Source organism: Primulina tabacum, chromosome 17 (assembly GCF_025594145.1).
Source record: "Primulina tabacum isolate GXHZ01 chromosome 17, ASM2559414v2, whole genome shotgun sequence".
In the NCBI taxonomy this organism is placed as follows: Eukaryota; Viridiplantae; Streptophyta; class Magnoliopsida; order Lamiales; family Gesneriaceae; genus Primulina; species Primulina tabacum.
In genome coordinates, this window is record NC_134566.1 from 33303674 (window position 1) to 33322373 (window position 18700).

The 18700-nt window shown below is 35.7% G+C and overlaps 5 protein-coding genes across 9 annotated transcripts; all 5 read left to right on the forward strand.

Annotated features, from left to right (window-relative positions):
* Nucleotides 1-2512: 2512 nt before the first annotated feature.
* LOC142531898 (single-stranded DNA-binding protein, mitochondrial) lies at nt 2513-5537 on the forward strand. Of its 2 annotated transcripts, none has more exons than XM_075638169.1 (6): nt 2513-2669; nt 2851-3026; nt 3464-3672; nt 3749-3849; nt 5035-5094; nt 5240-5537. In XM_075638169.1, the coding sequence occupies exons 1-6, from the start codon at nt 2609-2611 to the stop codon at nt 5254-5256; spliced, it is 624 nt and encodes a 207-aa protein (XP_075494284.1). In that variant the 5' UTR covers nt 2513-2608; the 3' UTR covers nt 5257-5537. The 2 variants fall into 2 exon arrangements, with proteins under 2 accessions (XP_075494284.1, XP_075494283.1); XM_075638168.1 differs by having other exon boundaries at nt 2529-2669; nt 2848-3026.
* A 2422-nt stretch (nt 5538-7959) lies between these two features.
* Nucleotides 7960-11201, forward strand: LOC142531071 (calmodulin-binding protein 60 B-like). Of its 4 annotated transcripts, XM_075637084.1 has the most exons (8): nt 7960-8118; nt 8230-8305; nt 8452-8489; nt 8708-9201; nt 9329-9489; nt 9577-9774; nt 9900-10068; nt 10357-11201. In XM_075637084.1, the coding sequence occupies exons 1-8, from the start codon at nt 8036-8038 to the stop codon at nt 10818-10820; spliced, it is 1683 nt and encodes a 560-aa protein (XP_075493199.1). In that variant the 5' UTR covers nt 7960-8035; the 3' UTR covers nt 10821-11201. The 4 variants fall into 4 exon arrangements, with proteins under 4 accessions (XP_075493199.1, XP_075493200.1, XP_075493201.1 ...); XM_075637085.1 differs by lacking the exon at nt 8452-8489 and having other exon boundaries at nt 7963-8118; XM_075637086.1 differs by lacking the exon at nt 8452-8489 and having other exon boundaries at nt 7996-8136.
* Nucleotides 11202-11491: 290 nt separating this feature from the next.
* Nucleotides 11492-13034, forward strand: LOC142531279 (GDP-fucose transporter 1-like). Its single transcript, XM_075637376.1, has 2 exons — nt 11492-11627; nt 11728-13034. The coding sequence occupies exon 2, from the start codon at nt 11837-11839 to the stop codon at nt 12893-12895; it is 1059 nt and encodes a 352-aa protein (XP_075493491.1). The 5' UTR covers nt 11492-11627; nt 11728-11836; the 3' UTR covers nt 12896-13034.
* Nucleotides 13035-15633: 2599 nt separating this feature from the next.
* LOC142531579 (GATA transcription factor 16) lies at nt 15634-16276 on the forward strand. The gene is made up of 3 exons (XM_075637765.1): nt 15634-15781; nt 15850-15942; nt 16025-16276. Exons 1-3 carry the CDS (start codon nt 15773-15775, stop codon nt 16193-16195), a joined length of 273 nt encoding a protein of 90 aa, XP_075493880.1. The 5' UTR covers nt 15634-15772; the 3' UTR covers nt 16196-16276.
* Nucleotides 16277-16816: 540 nt separating this feature from the next.
* On the forward strand, nt 16817-18613 carry LOC142531596 (uncharacterized). Its single transcript, XM_075637791.1, has 2 exons — nt 16817-17229; nt 17920-18613. The coding sequence occupies exons 1-2, from the start codon at nt 16884-16886 to the stop codon at nt 18441-18443; spliced, it is 870 nt and encodes a 289-aa protein (XP_075493906.1). The 5' UTR covers nt 16817-16883; the 3' UTR covers nt 18444-18613.
* The last annotated feature ends 87 nt before the right edge of the window (nt 18614-18700 follow it).

Below are 18700 nucleotides of genomic sequence, written 5' to 3' on the forward strand. Positions count from 1 at the left end.
TCTCACACAAGTTTTTGCATTTTTGTGCACGTCACTCTCAAGTCTCAACTAATTGACCACAAAATTATCATGGATTCGTTCCTGGATGAGACGGGCCTATATAAATTGAGCTCACGACTGGAATAGGCTCACTCACTTTTGATTTTGTCAATTTGAGCAAGCCCCATTCCGACTAGCCCCGTTCCATTGGCCTCTTATTATCTCTTTTTTTTGTCGTATTATTTTTACTTTTATGTAACAAAATTAAACAACAAATCATTGTAATAATAGTACCTGAAAACTTCACAATTGAATTTCTCATATCTATATCTTTATATTTTTACTATCGTTTTTTTAATTAATCCTAGGCACGACTCTTTGTAAAAAGTTGATAAAACTTTATAGTTAGATTTAAAACCTAAAATGAGTTGATGTGGAGAAAAACAAATAGGTAGTGGACAAAGTAGGTTGAAAATTAACAACATCCCTTTAATTTTTTTATTTTTAAATGGCCGTAATGCATTTGGCTGGCCCATGGAAGATAATTAATTCCCACATCGAGAACTTTGAAATTTTTGGTTGCTGAGACTTAATATTTAAGCTGGGTTCGTGGTGTTATAGTCCGTAATCCGTCCTGCCGGGGGTGCGAGGCGACTTGTCAATGATCGACTAGAGACGGCGAGTCGTGCCAACACCTGCGCAACGAACACAACTTTTAGGGCGTGCGAGTTCCTCCCTACGTATGGTGTGAACTTGCTCGTCAATTTTTGGAAGCTCTCTCTTCGATGAGGGCTCATGAGAAAATGATAATAACTTTTATTAAATTAAATTAAATATCATAAACATTGGATTGGATTTCAAAGTTTACAAAGTTTTACCTAGGTTAAAAAAGTTGTTAAGAAATAGCGGTTATTATAAAAATAATAATTAATTCATGTAAATCAAATATCATCATAAACATTGGAATTTAAATAATTTTCTGTCTTATGTTGAATGACCGAAAAAATTCATGAAACATTGGAATTCAAACCTCCTCATAAATCTTCTGATTTTGTTTGTTCACTCTTTAACTTTAAGACTGATCTGTGAATGTGTGTGGTGGAGAATTTTATACTATGACAGGTGATGACGACATTTATGTCACCACCACGAGCATCTACTTTCTTGGCATGCCATTTACAAGATAAGAACATCATAGCAAATTGGAATGGAAGATTCAACAATCCACATATGCAATGTTAGGATAGAAGAGGTAGATTTTGTCATCTTCTCGAAGTCACATTAAAGATTTTGCTTGTAAAACGGGCCTTACATATATAGAAAATATTTATTATGCGGTGAACTCAGTAGGTGAAATCAAAACTAAAAGGCTACCAGAAGCACATCACTGGTTTGGCATTTTCTTCCAACCTCAGCATATTGGTGATATCTGGTGCTGATGCTCAACGTAAAATTTGTGGTAAAAGGGCTGAAAATTGCATTATAATTGCTGTCTTCACAGTTTGTTGTAATATATAAAATTTCTTTTCTAGCATACTTCATATGAGTGAAAATCTAGTTTCCCACTCGACCATTGGCCGGCCTTATTTGCATTTGGAGCATTAACACGTGGGAGGAGAAAATCGGTTCCAGTACATTTTTCCTGCTGGCAAAGCATTTCCGAAGGTCATACGAGTTGAGAAAATTTAGAAACTCAAGGATCGAGCGGCGAATTCCGAAGGGCTTTCGACGGATGAAATGTATGATCCGACAGTCTTATTTAATTAGAGGATATGATTTAAGTTATAAAACTGGATGTTGGTTATAATGTCTAAGTTTGGCATTCCAGACTATAACAAAAGTACGTAAATAGTGACTGAGATATCTAGTTGACTATGTATTATTATACGTTGTATTTTACTTATCATATGATTTTGATGCATTTTTCATTTTCGTATCATGTTAAGAGCATGTTATCTTTGAGATAAGCTTGTTCTTTGAGGAGTGGACACCAACAAATTTCACCGAACAATGTGCAAAATGGTGACCTAGAACATTTTTAGGTCCAAGATCTATTCATGTGTGCGAGCTACCAATTGATTTGACGGAGCAATGTACTACAAACATTTGTTGATATGCTAATGGGTAGCTTCGATGATATATATGGTGACATTGCTCCACATGGTTTGGATGAACAAGATTCACACACATATGTGATTTTAAAAAAATTAGTGGACGCCATGTATGTATGGCTAAATTTGGGTCTTTGATTCTATCATGTGGTAGTGTCCCTACATGTGGGATGGAATCAACCATGCTAATGTAAGTGTCTCGGGTACAAACGTTACATTAATTATTTTATATTTATATTGGTGTAGCGGATATTTTCGTTATTTTCCGTTGATATATGAGTTTTTATAGTCTAATTAATTTGATTCGAGTGTAAAAATCTACATGAATCGTTTGAGATTAATAAAATTTTCGTTCAAAATATTTTAAATACTAAAAAAATTTCTTCATTTATTTATATTTAAAATTTCAAGTATAAAAACTAGAAACGATGCATAAAAAAATTGTAGTCTAGGAGGCTTTTATATCAAACTCTTGTTGAACCCCTCCGGCTTCTTTTGCGTTGGCACTCGCTCTCAGAATGAGTTCGTTCCTCAAACTCCTCAAAATTCCTCGCAACACCGCACCCTCCTCTTCCACAGGTAACCTGTTTAATTTATTTTTTCTTTTAATTACAGAGCCATTTCTACGTTTGGTTGCTCTGGAATTTTAGCGAGCACTTGGCGAGCAGTTCTAAAACATGCTACTTTATGTGATTTTTCATTATTTTTAATGCTTCTTGAAATGGGTTTTACGATTATTTAAATGAAATTTCTGTAGCAGTTGGTTTGAAAGAAAGCTTAAAGCTGTTTTCCACTGGGGGATTTGGCGACACTGATGCAAATGAAAGTGGGAAAGGTGGTTTTGAAATTGATGATGATTTTCTTGCGGATAAGCCGGATTTAAAACTGCAGACCGTTGATCCGAAAAAAGGATGGAATTTTCGTGGTGTCCACAAGGTATATCAGTAAAAACATATGGACACATTCCAGATCTTTTAGAGTTTAATGTCCTTTTTGGTGATGACTTTAATTTTTAAATATTATGGTTTACCTCACCATGGCTTAGTTGTTATTTTTTTCACCCATTTCATTGTAGTTACTGAATTAGTAGGAATTGGTGAAGCTTATGAGAATCCTGGTTTTAATTTGACAATTTTCCCAAAAACAAGCTCTATTACATTGTTGCTGAATTATTTTGGGAAAATCATCAAGTTTTACAGACGAAAATTAAGTTTTCCCGTCTTATTCCAAAATGAACGGCAATCTAGTACTGTATATAATTGTCATTTGAGTTGCTCTTTTTTCTAAACATAGATATCACGTCCTAAATTTGTTCGTCGATGACTGCATTGTTGATTGTTGTTTATCAATGATCCTTAATTAAATATGGGCAGGCCATTATTTGTGGGAAAGTTGGGCAAGCCCCTATCCAAAAAATTCTGAGAAATGGCCGGACTGTTACTGTTTTTACGGTGGGAACTGGCGGCATGTATGACCAAAGGCAAGTTGGTGCTGCTGACTTGCCAAAACCAGCTCAGTGGCATCGCATTGCAGTGCATAACCCTATGCTTGGGGCTTATGCAGTTCAACAACTTGTGAAAAAGTAGGAATGCATTTACTGCAGTTTAACCCAATTTTGGTTTTGAGAATTCTGTCTAATGAATGGATGCTCTTCTCAGCTCTTCAGTTTATGTTGAGGGCGAACTTGAAACAAGAGTTTACAACGACAGCATTAATGGTGACATAAAAAGTATACCAGAAATTGTTGTGCGTCGTGATGGTATGTGAAATTGTTATTTTAGGCATGTTCCTGTGTGCCTTTTCCGTGTCATCTAAACTATAATCGAATTTATCTTGCACCTTCATTGGTATTTATAAACATTGATCTAATTATGTTTGATTGGTTTGTTTTTTGCATGAATCTGCAATTAGCATTCTCTTTTGCAATTTTAGTTATGTTTTTTCCGTTCTTCTTCATCCATTGATTTATTCAAATAAAGCATTTAAGTCTAAGGTAATTTCCCGAGGTTGAGATGACCTTAATTAATCAGAAGTCTTTCGTCTTATTTTACTTTTACTCCTGTATGCTAGTCCTATTTGTTTATCTTATTCGTCTTCACTAATAATTTAGTGATTTTAAAACATTTTTGAATCCCAAAGCCACAAAACCATCTAGTTTTCTCCCACACTTCTTTATGCCGGCATAGTTCATCTTGATTTGAAGGATTGTGTTTGTGGCTTATGCCACAGTGAATAGTCGGAAGTATTGCATTGTATTGCAATTGATTGGAGTTTTATTTATTTGTCCAATTTATTGTTAATCTCTAAACTTTTGAGTGAGATAATTTGATGGTCCTTTAATTAAAATGCGTTTAACTCAGAAGGATTAATATTAAAGTACCTTTCACATGTCATTTCTTTTAGACAAACTTTTTCTTTTGTATTGTTTTAAAACCATTTCTTTGTTGCATTTTCCTGAGAATTTTGATTTGTTATCTTAAACAAATTTTATCATCTAAACTTTGCATCAATTTCTAGCGACAAATTATTCTCACAGAAATGATAATTTCTACGGTTCATCTGTAAGAAGCGAAAGTCCTTCGGTCCAAACAAAAAAATAGTTTCTGTAATTTAGTCTAATCTTAAGTTGTACTGTCTCGTATTGAATTGAAACAACTTGCACAATATCTAAGAGCAAAAACCAGTGGGAAGTTCTATGCTCATTCATTCTATTTGCAATGGCCTCTTTTAAGCCTCACCAAACTACTTCCAGTACTTGAACATAGTTTTGGTGTGTACTGCATAAAGAAAGGTGGATGAAATGACAAGATTTATATATGCCGTTTCTGATGAAAATATCACACATTTAAACTCGGTTTTAACCTAACTACAAACCATAACTACTCAATGTTGTACATCTTTTGTTATCAAGTCTCTTCATTGTTTTAATATGATATTGTTGCAGGGCGAATTCGCCTGATAAAGGGAGGGCAAAGCACGAGTAACATCAATATTGATGAGCTGCGTAAGTTATATTCTGATATTATTCACAAGTGATAGTCCTTTGTCGGGGATGATACTAAATCATGGCTTTCGGAGAATACATTGTTTGATTTCCCATTAAGAAGTTTAGCTAATTCTTTATATATGTATATTCTTTTAACATGCAGGGGAAGGATTACTATGATGACTAAACATACAACTTCGTGTGAAGATGATCGGCAGAATGATCTTTACCATCTCGAGGAATTATGTTGATTTTATACTTCTAGCTACTTGTTATCCAGTCAAGAGTCGAGAAAAATGTTAGTATTTAAGGAGAAAACTAGCTACGTTATGAGGGGAAAGTCGGGCCAATACCTGTATTCAGAAAAAGACCAGTTGTAGCATTCATACTTTGTTTTATGGACTAATCTAAAATATTCATCTCACTTGATGTTAGATAGATAGATGTATCATTTGATCCAATCCTGATTCCATGGCCAAATTTATATTACATCAACCATCCAATCTTATATGTTTTTATTTATAAACCAGCAAAATGTTATTTTAGGTATTGAGTTGTGAAACCAAAAAGAAAAAGAACTGAATCGAGAAATCTAAAAAATTATCTCAATGTTACTGTGATCTAGTGTCATTGAATAAGTTCGAAATTCTAGATGTGATTTTATTTTTTCCATAAATTTATTATGTTCATACCAATCAAAGTACATTAATAATTTGCGGAAGATCCAACGATTAATTAATTTGGTTGAAGAGAGTGACATGCAGATGCTAGCCATTTAATTTTCATGGAAACAAAAACAACTTCCTTGAACTATCCCAACAAGTACAACCCAATAATTTCCAAGCACTTGCTATAAAATTATACATTTAGCCAAGTATTTTTTAAATTGATCTGTCCAGAACTTTTTTTGACGAACTCCCTCAAATGACTGGAACATCGAATTTCATGTATAATTTCTTTAAAAATTGAATTTTTGGTCGATTCAACATGGCCAAACCCAAATTTCCAACCAACCTCTATTTCCAGGAAACATCCAAGTGACATTGAAAGAGAGTGTGGGGAAGCCAGAATCCTGCTTGAAAACAACACCAAACAAGCTGATATATTCGTTTTTGGCTTCGTCACACGCAATAAAATTATGGGTCTCTTGTATATAATTTGAACTAAAGACCAGTCGATTTTCTGTGTCGGCTATGCGGTAGATGTAATATTTTTTTAAAAAAGAAAAGCTTTTTTTCTTTCAGAAGAATATTAATTTGGTATAGGTATGCGAGCATGCCTTTAGTTGAAAAGGAAGTTTTGAAAGCCCCTCATGTAATGATGAATGTTATATAAAAGGCATGCAACAAACCAGTCAATCTTTATTTTACTTTAATTATCTCTGTTATGTGATAAAATTCTCTTATTTATTATGCCATTGAATATTTTGATGGTGAGTATGACCCATAACTCCAAATATCTAACGTATACATGTAAATATATGACTTCTAATTGCGAATTTTCTAATATACCTTTATTTATTTAACTTAGCAAATTAAATCAATAGTTTTTTTAATAGGTTACCCTTATTTATTTAAGTTAGCAAATTAAATCAACGGTTTTTTTAATAGCTTCTTTTGGTAATTCACTGTACATCTTAAATGACTTTGGACAATAATGCATATTGAATTCATCAATTTACCATGGTTTTTCTTTGTTGCTACTAATATTAGTTGCTAAAATGAGTTGATTTTTTCATGGTTGCTAATGAATATTTAATGTTTTTATCTTATCTTTTCTTTTATCTCACGTATAAATACATCATTTTTATAATAAGTTGATTTTTAAATAAACTAAGAAGCATCATATTTTTTATTTAAATATGTCATTTTTGTTTTTGTGACACTATTTTTTTCTTATATATATTTTTTAATGTTTGCAGGTGTTTTTGTGCTTATTATTTTTATTTAACATTATTGGAAATATTATATGCATAGAAAATTTAAATCATAATGTGTCTACACGCGTTAGCAAATTTAGGATCAATGTTCATACTTCATAGTGTGTTTTCCATGAAATGGGTCAACTTTACTCGTATTTGCAATAATAATTAATATTTTTGTCATAAAAAATAATATTTTTTCATTAGTGAATTAAATAGGAGTTCCGTCTTACAAAATGACTCGTGAAGCCGTCTCACAAAATTTTGTATGTTTTCTTATTTATATATCTATTTTATTTAGCAAAATCACAATTGATATTTAATTTAATAAATGTTTAGTAGTTTTATTTTAACAGTATTATGATAATTTAGTTCATTAAGAGAATTTTATTTGACAATAATTTGTCTATATTTACTCCATTTAAGTACATCGTGATTTTGGTTTTGATAAAATTCACTATTATGTTATTTTTATTATTTTTACATTGTGAATTATATTTGGATGAAAAATATATTTTCTAGTTTGAGAGAGTTGTCATTGTGTTATAATCACGCGGATTGAAAGTGTCATATGAATAAATGAATATATATGATTTATATTTATGTATATTTAGATTGATAAATACCCATAAACAATATGTTATTCGATTTTAAACATTATCTAAATTTTATTATTATATATTTTATTATTAGTTATTTATGTGTATCGTACCTGTACATTTCTAGTATATATATATAAATTGGTTTTTAAAATATATAATTTGGAAAACGATGGAGTGAAGTTGTCTGACATGTTTTCCTCAAAGTTGATTTGTCCTTTCTACGTGGTGCTCTCGGTAAGAAATCATCTATCCTACACACCCACACAGATTTTGTGGGTTTGTGGGGTTTTATGGTTGACAACTAATTATATGGTCACCTTTTTTTAACAAGGACGAAGCTTCTGTGTTGTTTCTGCCACCAGTTTCTTTATTTAAAAGTAGTTGGTCTGCTATTTCTTTAGCCATTCCAAATAGTTGCCTCCACTTCCGCTCTTTGATGAACGCTAAACGGCTACTCGGGGAGGGGAGTGGGGGAATTTCCGAAGCTGGCGAGGATAAACGCCAGCGACTAAGTTCCAAGTTGGTGGACTTGTAGTTGTACTTGTTCAATTTTCTTGTTTACCGATTGGCTGCCTTGGATTATTATTATTTTTTTTAATAAACGTTTTTCCCTCTTTTGGATTTGTGCAGTATTTCCAGGGGGGTGACTGCTGGACGGCTGCTGCAAGAATATGTACCCAGATTGGAACCCCTCCTGCGGACATGGGTATTAATTAATTGTGGTTTTCTTAAGTCATATGAGCGACGCATCTTTGTATTCTTGATTCGTTTGCCCACCCTTGCATGCGGGGAGGCTCTGATCAAATGTTAAAAATCGTATCTTTGTTTCCCTGTTGTCTTTCTGCCTGATAGGTGCGTGAGGCGGTGGAAAGTTCGTTTAAAAAACTGAGGTTAGTTAGTATATTACTAGATTATGCTGTCACCTTTGGAATCACTTGCGTTTTCATCTCCAAGTGTATTGTTGCTATGTATCTGGTTTCATGGGATAACAGAGTCTTACTTGGTCTTTTTGATTGGCCTGCAGTCTTGATTCAGAAGTAGTTTTGGTTTCTATGTACCTTGTTTTTTTATGACACTCTAAACACGCATCCTTGAACTTTACTTTCAGTTCCTGTCAAGACCAAATCGAACGATCCTCCGTATCCAAAACTTGGCAGCTGCGGTTTCTGGGTAATATCCCCAGTACCATTTTCACAGGGAGTAGGATTTTATCTGATGATAAAAGCCCTGTAAAAGTGGTCTTGTGTGATCCCACTTCCCAGAGAGTAATAACTTCCGGTTCCATATCTTCAAGCAAAGTGGATCTCGTAGTTCTGGATGGTGGATTTAATCCTGATGATCACGATGATTGGTTGGGACAACAGTTTGATCGCAAAACCGTGCAGAACAGAGAAGGGAAAAGGCCGTTGGTAACTGGAGAGTTGATAGTTCAATTGTGTGAGGGTGTAGGACATATCGGTGATGTTAGCTTCACAGACAATTCAAGCTGGGTAAGAAGTGGGAAATTCAGATTGGGTGCAGTACTCCATGCTAGGTCTGATCAAATTAGTGTTAGGGAAGGAATTAGCAACGCCTTCAAGGTTAAAGATCATCGTGGAGAATGTAGGTGTCATTTCTGAACCTCTTTCTCCTTCAATGGTCATATATAGATGTCTTATGGAAGTTCATTCATTTTCTGCTAAGATTAACTTGTAGAAAACGACGTGCTGATATATCATTTGTTCTGTAGCATATCAGAAACTTTACCCTCCATCCTTGGATGATGAAGTGTGGCGATTGGAGAAGATTGCCAAGGATGGGCCATCCCATAAAAAATTGATGGAGTGCGAGATACACTCTGTCAAAGATTTCTTGAGACTGTACTTCAAAGACCAGCTATATTTACGTCAAGTAAGATACACTTGCACGAAGTTTACATACTAACTTCTTGTCCTGAAAATATGTTAATTTTGCCAATGCTACTCGCTTGATGTGCAGTTGCTGCATAACATCTCGAATAAGATGTGGAAAACAATCGTTGAACATGCTTTAACCTGTCCAGTCGATAACAAGCTATACTTGTACAGTAATGCGCAAGGGACCAGTCTAGTGTTCAACTCTGTCCACAAGGTTGTAGGAGCAACTTTTGATGGACAGAACTACCATTCTTTGGATAAACTCGACATATATCATGGGGTTGGTTTCTTGCTTTTGGAACTTCTTATTTTAACTTGAGCATAGAACTGGCTAATTTGACTTTGAAATTGTGTCACATGGAGTAGAAATATGAGACAGATTTAGTTTCCCTTCTGTGTTGCCAGGGGGTGGTGGAACGTCTGAAGCAGCAAGCATATGACAACTTGAAGGACTGGGTTTTGGTAGCTGACCCGTCGATTATTGGCTGCCCTATCCGGATGTTATTGTCTAGTGCTGGAGAAAGTTCATTCAACAATCCAAGCTTGGATCACACTAACTTGGAAGATGAACATGGTACTGAACTATGGCCCTTCTCCTACGTGCTAATTTCCACTTACTTTTTGGTCCCAATCATTTTTCAGTTTTATACGTTCGGCTTGAAATTTTTCCATCAGTATGTGGATCAATGGTTAACGAACATGACGATTTACTGCATCTTATTGATGGCAACTGTATAAATTCAAGACCATATACAAACTCTTGTTCTTTTTGACATTTTGGAAAGCCCCCTTTGTGATTTATCTAATACTGCCAATATCTCTCTTGGACTTGGAAGCAACTGAAATAGCATTTCTGTCACAGATTATCTGGAAACGCAGATGAATGTCAATAATCCAACTATTTCATTTTCACAACGTTACAAAGGCGAAGAACAATATAATAGCTCCTTGGAAATGTGCATGACATCTAGTTCGGATCAAAACCAAGGGACGTTCAATTTATTGTTGGGAAACAGTTTCGAGGTTGATGATTCCCCTGCCGATTTCTTTGTGGAAAATGATCATATGTGGGCTTCTGAAGATAACTATGCCGGATCACAACTGTTACATCAAGATCTACCGGTGGATGGTAAACCTTCAGCATGGCAAGGGTGTGGACTGTTTCTCGGGTCCAACAATCAAAACATATGCACAATATATTCTAGTTCTGGAATTCATAGCCCCAAGACGAGGTGGTGCAAGGTTCTGGCGGTGATCAAGTGGTGGATACTGGTTAGGCGTAACATAGCTGCTAGAAAACTGGAAAGCTTCTACAACTTGATGTAAACACCAACTCATCTGCAAGAACACGAGGTCGACTTTTAAAGCCTCATTGTAAATTAGGCAAGATTTTGTAACAAACATAATGTGTATTATAGGCTTCTCAATCTGGTCCTGGTCCCTTTGTGTAAAATGCAACAAAGGGTGTCTATTTTCCTTTTTACAGCGTCAGTCTTCGAGTACAAGATCGAGCGGTCAGTGAAGAACCACCTGCCTGAGAAAATGGCCCATGGAAATGGCTCTCGTCTTTCGTTTGTTAAGCTTCCTACTGCTTTGTTTTGTTTCTTCATTTGTTATATTTGGATGTTTTTGAATTTGTATTGTATATATTTGTCATTTCAAACCTTTATAATTTGAAATTGAAGTTGTTTGAGATCTAAATTTCAACTTCGAATAAGCCAAAAATATCATACACGCCTGACAATTAAACTCTTGTGATAATGTTAACGTTTCTGTTTAACAAATAAATGTGATCCAAGCAAACAACACAGAGGGAATCAAACTGAGATCAAATGAATGTCAACTGTTTTTTTATCAATTCTTCGAACACCTTTTAGATGGATTTGATCTCTAGTTTTATCCCAAAGTATCGACAATTGATTCGATTTGAGTTTCTTTATTTATTGAAATCAATTCTAACACTTATTTTTTTTTTTTTCATAATAATTTATTTACTCGTGCGACTTAAATAGTAAATGAAATAATGACAATGGAGTGAATCGGGGAATCGGTAGGGCTCCTCCTCCCTCCTGTCCTGTCTTCTTCCCTCGTCAGTCTTCATTAATGTCCGCTGTGCCTTCTGTCGATCCACAGGTCATTTTCACTCCCACCCCTTCATATTGGTAACTGCGATCTCACCTCATTTTCAAGGATTTTCATCGCAATTTCTTCATTATTCCCATTATTTTTCAAGGTTGAGCGATGATTCCGAGTTTCCGCCTTTGATTTCTCTATTACGGTCGCAATTTACCCAAATTCAGCTCAGATTGGAGTGTTGCGCTGTATCAAATTCAGAAACCCTAATGGCTTCTATGAGATTGGAGGCATCTAAGCAATACTACGCTACCAGCAGTCTTGTGATAGGCTACGCTCTCTGCTCTAGCTTACTTGCTGTGATCAACAAGTTTGCCGTCACCAAGTTTAATTACCCGGGACTGCTCAATGCTTTGCAGTACCTGACATCTGCTCTTGGGGTCTGGATATTGGGGAAATTAGGGTTCTTGGCACACGATCCATTCGTGCCGGAGACTGCTAAGAAATTCCTTCCTGCGGCATTTGTTTTTTACTTGGCTATATTCACCAACACGAATCTCCTTCGCCACGCCAATGTCGATACTTTCATAGTCTTTAGATCACTCACCCCCCTTTTGGTGGCAATTGCAGATACTGTGTTTAGGAGACAGCCGTGTCCGTCCAAGTTAACGTTTTTATCTTTGGTGGTCATATTGGGCGGTGCGGTGGGGTATGTAGCAACGGATAATGGGTTCACATTGACTGCCTATTCTTGGGCATTAGCATATATGGTGACTATTACCACCGAGATGGTTTACATCAAGCACATGGTGACGAATCTTGGTTTGAATACGTGGGGATTTGTGTTTTACAATAATTTGTTGTCCTTGATGATGGCACCTGTGTTTTGGATTGTAACCGGAGAGTATGTTGATGTGTTTATGGCTATTGGAAGGTCGAGTGCTGGGGATTTTTTCGAGCCGGTTCCCTTTTTCGCTGTCTCGTTGTCTTGTGTGTTTGGGTTGCTTATTAGTTTCTTTGGCTTTGCAGCTAGAAAGGCTATCTCAGCTACTGCTTTCACAGTTACCGGTGTGGTGAACAAGTTTTTGACTGTTGCGATTAACGTGTTGATTTGGGATAAACACGCTACACCGATTGGTTTGGTGTGCTTGCTCTTGACTCTTGCTGGAGGGGTTCTCTATCAGCAATCAGTCACTGGAGGAGCTGGAAATTCTTCGAACCAGCGAGAGTCTGGACTATCCAAACAAATTGATAAGAGCAGCAGTGCCGATGGTTATTCAGATGAGGATGATGAAAAAGGCATTTCTGATAAAATTTCTGGTGTATGAACTTTAATTGCATAAACTGAGGCTACTTATGTGAGCTTTGAGGCACACGGTTGTGACTTGATAATATAACTCTGTTCTCAGCATATATTTTGTATTTTTTGGTGCTCACGGTTTACTAGTCCGATATTTTAGAATTATACATCGAGAATTCACGATATAACATGCTTATTGCTTACACTTGTATGCTTGATGGGTTCAAGTTTTGTTTTTTAACTTGTGAAACACAAACTGTATGTCATGTGAATTGTGGCCTTAGATCAGTACACATTTTTCTATTTGCATTTTCAGTTGCCCTTCTTAATCAAAGATGATATCGTGTTTCTCTATTGCTATGAGTAAGCAATGTTTTTGATTTTGGTCAACCATTTCTTTGACGTTTATCCTTGTTTCTTGAGATCCCGAGTACAATGTTATTTATGGTTGATTTTGTGCTATCCTAGATTCCTATGTAAGTTACTTGGCAAGCTGATGGTTTGTTCCTCTTATTGGAACATGGTATCATGTAATCAATAAAGTTAAAAAGATTTGACTGCACTATTAACATAAACTATATATTTTGGTATAACGGGAGTCAAGGTTGCGACTTGAGAGTATGATTTTCTTGAGTTGCAGGTTGATGCAACTGTCGGGAGATGGATTGTTTAGTGAACATTTTGGTGGAACGACAATAAAAACGTTTTGCTTCAAATGTTAAATGATCGAATTGTGGTGGTTGTTTATTAGGTAATTTAAAAGATTTAAGGAGTAACAATGACTGTGTGATCAAGGTTGTGTGAACTTTGGGGATGTTTCTCTCCACAGTACTCGCCTTTCCTAGTAAAGTTCAGGAGAAAAAGAGATGTGCTATCTAAATATTAATGCATCTTACCAGCAATCCTTATTACGGTTTGAAGCAGGGTCTTTCTTGAAAGAAAAAAACTGAATGCTGCTTAATAAAAGACTTCCTCCTGCTTTGGGATTCAACATGCTTTGTCTGTGCTATCCTGAAAGTTCAAATGCCATGAGGAGCCGCTAAACTCACATTTTGGAAGCTTATGTTCCAATCTTTTCCGCCTTCCCAACTATAGTTGGCAAAATAGGGAAAAACCTCTAATGTGGTAAACTGGTAATCATGCCCCCAGTCAACGAATGTTCTGTGAAAGAATAAAATGTTTCCCGCAGTTAAGTAATATATTGGTTTTTTGTGTGCTCTAATATGTTTTTACCGCTTGATATAATTTGAAGATTCATTTGAAACAGATGTTTCTGAGGGCTAAATGTACAGTTTTACCAGAATTAGTAATATGCTGAGTCTTTCCATAGCATCCTTCTTGAATTTGACTTTGAACCAGTTTATTGCACTAGGGAGCAATTGGTTTGCCATATCTACTTCGTTTACAATGAAAACCTTGAGGCAGGTATTGTAATTTACAATATTAGCAATCTGAGATGTTAATAAGGTAACTAGTAAACATGTCAGTTTTATGGTTTTTATATTATTTTTTAAAAAAAGCTCTCTTTTTCGTGATCTCTCTATTTTTCTTTTGACTTTGTATCAGAGCAAATTACACACTTATAAGTAGTAGATGTGTACGAAGTTGTGGAAAATTTTTATGAGTGTGTCATGACCATATCCCTGTATGTCAGACTTGTGGTTTTTAGTCCATATTTTTTTTATGATTGGATACTTCTTAACGATCTGAATCTCTACAGTGAGCAATTTTCTGTCTCAAAACAACTAATGATGATCTTGGCCAATATAATATAATTGTGGTCAACTTCCAAGTCACCCTCTCCATAAGCTAGGTCTGATATCGATGAGATCATTTGTAATTTATATTCTTTCTTTTGTGTAATCTGCATACATATTCCTAGGGATGCTTAAAGTCCCGGGCTTTCGATCCAGTTCTATGCCGCGTTCATAAACGGGATGGAATCAGTTATGGTTCCAAATTTTACCTTGGAACCAATTCAAACCGTTTTGGTATTATCGTTATGGTTCCGAGGTGAATCGGACTGGTTTAGAGGCCCTACTTATGGGTATCCTTCGCCCAAAGCCCCTCTTTTTATCGGTCCTGTCCAGAACCGAAACCGAACTGGCTCCAGTTTTTAACACAAGAAACTGCCCCAAACCATTTTTTCTAATGTGTTGGGGCCAGTTTTTAACAAGGCGATTCATGCTTGGTTTGGAATTGATCCGTCCTGTTAAGCACATCCCCATCACACACCATGATCAAACCTGTTGCTGGTCCAAGTTATGTTTCCCTGCTTTCCACAAAGTTTGTCATTCATTTTAATTTCAATGTTACTGTAATCAATTAAGTTTCTTTTTTTTTTTTTTTTTTTTTTATGTTATGACATAATAGTTTAGTGATGTCTCTATATCCGCCTATACGATAGCATCTTTATGCTGGGAATAATAGGTATAAAAAAGTGATTTGAAATTAAAATGAAAACCCGAAAAAGGTTTAGTGCCCAAGAAAACGACACCCAAAGACCAAAAGTGTCCGACGTCAGCCAAAATATTTGCTCCTAATCAAAAGGAACGGCCATCCACATTCATGAAATAGTTGTTTGTGCATTGTTCAACATCAGTTAATACTATAACAATCATATCACCATAAAAAATTTTTAAAAAAAAAAAAAAAAAAACTCAAAACACCGTGTTTTGAGACAAAATTTCTTGTAAATGTTATAATTAATTGTTCTTTTTAATGATATTATTTATAGTAAATAGAATTAAAAAATGAAAGTAGTGGTGCATGCAAGTTGACACGTGGGTTGTGACCTCTGTGTTCAGGCCCCTTTTCGTCATTTCATAAATCGAAAACTAGGGTTTTAATTATTGTGGGAACGAGTTGGCACTGTTGCTGTATCTGGTTCGAATATTGATCGGCCATGGAAAAGGTGAGAGATGGTGCTCTGTGCTTGTAGTGCGGCTGGCTATCTACTGAGGGTTTCTTTTGTTATTTCAGGAAGTGTTGATTAAGCTAGAGATCAAGAAATGTTGCTCCGATTGCAAGACCACCAAAACTCCCCTTTGGAGAAGTGGCCCCTCCGGCCCCAAGGTATAGAGACCGGGGGTTTTGTGTTTTAGATTTCTTGGATGATTGATTGATTGATGGATGGATGGATGGATGTGTTTTGCAGACATTATGCAATGCATGTGGAATCAGGCACAGAAAGAAACGGCCCGCGAAGAATGATGCCAACAAGAAGAAAGGGAAGAGCCGAGATGTAATGCAAATGAATCCGAGGGGTGAAGTGGAGAGAGCTGCTTTGCTTTTAATGGCCCTCTCCTGTGGTGCTGTTTTTGTTTAAAAGGATGGATACTCCTTTTTTCGTTTATTTTTATTATTATTATTATTATTATTAGGAACAAGAATATAGAGAGGTATTTGGTCGTTGGTGTAAATATCATGTTGCTCATGAAAAGTTTATTTTGTTATATAATATATGTTTATTTTAATTAAAATATTATTCGCTGTACAAAATTACTACTATTTTAATATTTGTTTATTTGAATTAATTCAGTTCTATAAATTGCTGTTAAATTGTTGTTGATCAGAAGCTCAAGTATTTTCTTAAAAATAAACAATTGAGATTTAAAATCTTTTTTTTTAAAATCGAAATTAAGATAAAATCACATAACTGTTAATTTAAAACAAACTCAGTCCTTTATTATCATAATATAAATTATTACGGGTTTATTTTTTATTTTTTTTCTCTCTTCAAATTTATTTAATTTCAATATTTTTAATATCATAAGATAAATCCCTAATTTTTATTGAAATTGCGGTGTTTTGGTAAATACTCAACTCCTGGCCTTCATTTCTTATCGAACTTGATATTTATTATTATTATTATTATTATTATTATTATTATTATTATTATTATTTATAAAATGTATTCACAAATAGAATGAATATGGATGACTTAAAAATGATTTCAGCGAGTATCATACGGTCAACGAAAACCCTAATTTCCTTCCGTGTAGATTGATATCAAGATGGCGGTGGATGCAGCAACGCGACCGAGCAAGATACGGTGGGGGGAGCTTGAAGAGGACGACGATGGTGAGGATTTAGACTTTTTTCTGCCGCCGAAGCAACTGATCGGTCCCGATGCGAATGGGATAAAGAAACTGATTGAATATAAGTTCGACGGAGATGGAAACAAGGTCAAGATTACCACTACTACGCGGATCCGGAAGCTAGCCAACGCGCGCCTCAGCAAGCACGCTGTCAAGCGCCGCTCGTGGTCCAAGTTCGGCGATGCGGTACACGTGGATGTTGGCAGCCGTCTCACCATGGTCTCCACTGAAGAAATTGTCCTTGAACGGCCACGCGCCCCCGGTATTGCGAACTACGCATTAGATATTTGTTTTATTATCCGATGAATATTTCTTTCTTTGTTTTTCATTTGAATGGACTGTTAGAGAGATTGAGAGTGATGATCTATCATTTATGAATTGATATTGTTTGTGGTTTGATGTTTTTTTGATCTACAAAATAATCAGTTCAAATTTGATCCTAGTATTCTCAAGGTTTTGATGGAAAATTTACCGAGGTTTTAATCTAGCAAGGAGGTCTCCTGATTATCTAACGAAATTTGATGGACGATGTGTTTTAAATGATGTAAATTGTGATGTATATATTAGGTATGTCATTGTTTTTTCATGCATTTAGATTATAGAATATTATGTGTGGATATATCTTCAATTAGGCGTGAGATTCACGTTTCACCGTGGCTCCGATGCACCTGCTCTTCTTGTCGCATATGTTGTGGATCATCACGTATTAGTAGTTTTGCTTTCTTTTAATTTCAGGCATGCTGTGATAGCAGCTGTAGTCGTTGTTGCTACCTGGTATGAGTCGAGGATTATTGTTGTCACTTTTTTCTGCTGTTTCTCTTTTCCTTCTAGTTGCTTTTCCAAATGCACTTGGTTGTTTAGTGTTTTGCTAATTATTTATTTATTTTTTACCTCTATTCCTTCGTATCTATTTTCATTTTAGCATTCTTATTAATTGATAGATTGAATATAGGTACTAAGCCAGAGGAGAATAAGGCACCTGTTGATCCTCTAGGTCAAGGAGTTCTCATGGTTTGTAGGACCTGCGGTAAGAAGGGGGATCACTGGACTTCACGATGTCCTTACAAGGATCTAAACCAACAGAGTGAGAGCTTCATGGATAAGCCACCACTCGAAAACCTTTCTACCACAACAGGTCCTCCAAAAGGTACATATGTTCCTCCAAGCATGAGACCCGGGGTTAACACTGAGAGAACTGGTACTGACACGAGACGCAGAAATGAAGAGAACTCTGTTAGGGTCACTAATCTTTCTGAAGACACCAGGGAGCCTGACTTACTCGAGTTATTCCGTCCATTTGGTGCGGTGAGTCGAGTTTATGTTGCAGTTGATCAGAAGACAGGGACCAGCAGAGGTTTCGGTTTTGTCAACTTTGTGAGCAGAGAAGATGCCGAGAGAGCTATCAACAAGCTTAATGGGTATGGTTATGACAATCTCATCCTCCGAGTCGAATGGGCTGCTCCTAGGGCAAACTAGTTATTTCTTTTCACTAGATCCATTGTAAGTCTCGTGGTCAGGTCTGACTCAAATCAAATTGGGACACTTTAGGTTTTTGTATCGGATTTACAAATTTTTGCATTATCATTGTTTATTTTTGGTGATTTTCAAAATTTTGAGTTAAATGTCATTGTTGTCGGGTTCTCTTATATTGCTTAATATGCAACGCCAGATTGAATGCGATCTTGGTTAACCGAGCGGATTTTTTTGACTATATCTGGAAAGTTTCACTTTCA

Excerpts from the sequence above, each read along its gene's own strand:
- LOC142531596 (XM_075637791.1), top strand. The coding sequence starts at position 16,884 with ATGGCGGTGGATGCAGCAACGCGACCGAGCAAGATACGGTGGGGGGAG. Across the intron at positions 17,230-17,919 it reads TGAACGGCCACGCGCCCCCG|GTACTAAGCCAGAGGAGAAT; the intron begins GTATTGCGAACT and ends GATTGAATATAG.
- LOC142531279 (XM_075637376.1), top strand. The coding sequence starts at position 11,837 with ATGGCTTCTATGAGATTGGAGGCATCTAAGCAATACTACGCTACCAGC.
- LOC142531898 (XM_075638168.1), top strand. The coding sequence starts at position 2,609 with ATGAGTTCGTTCCTCAAACTCCTCAAAATTCCTCGCAACACCGCACCC. Across the intron at positions 3,027-3,463 it reads ATTTTCGTGGTGTCCACAAG|GCCATTATTTGTGGGAAAGT; the intron begins GTATATCAGTAA and ends AAATATGGGCAG. Across the intron at positions 3,673-3,748 it reads GTTCAACAACTTGTGAAAAA|CTCTTCAGTTTATGTTGAGG; the intron begins GTAGGAATGCAT and ends TGCTCTTCTCAG.
- LOC142531071 (XM_075637084.1), top strand. The coding sequence starts at position 8,036 with ATGAACGCTAAACGGCTACTCGGGGAGGGGAGTGGGGGAATTTCCGAA. Across the intron at positions 9,775-9,899 it reads AACTCGACATATATCATGGG|GGGGTGGTGGAACGTCTGAA; the intron begins GTTGGTTTCTTG and ends CTGTGTTGCCAG. Across the intron at positions 10,069-10,356 it reads TAACTTGGAAGATGAACATG|ATTATCTGGAAACGCAGATG; the intron begins GTACTGAACTAT and ends TTTCTGTCACAG.
- LOC142531579 (XM_075637765.1), top strand. Across the intron at positions 15,943-16,024 it reads GTGGCCCCTCCGGCCCCAAG|ACATTATGCAATGCATGTGG; the intron begins GTATAGAGACCG and ends TGTGTTTTGCAG.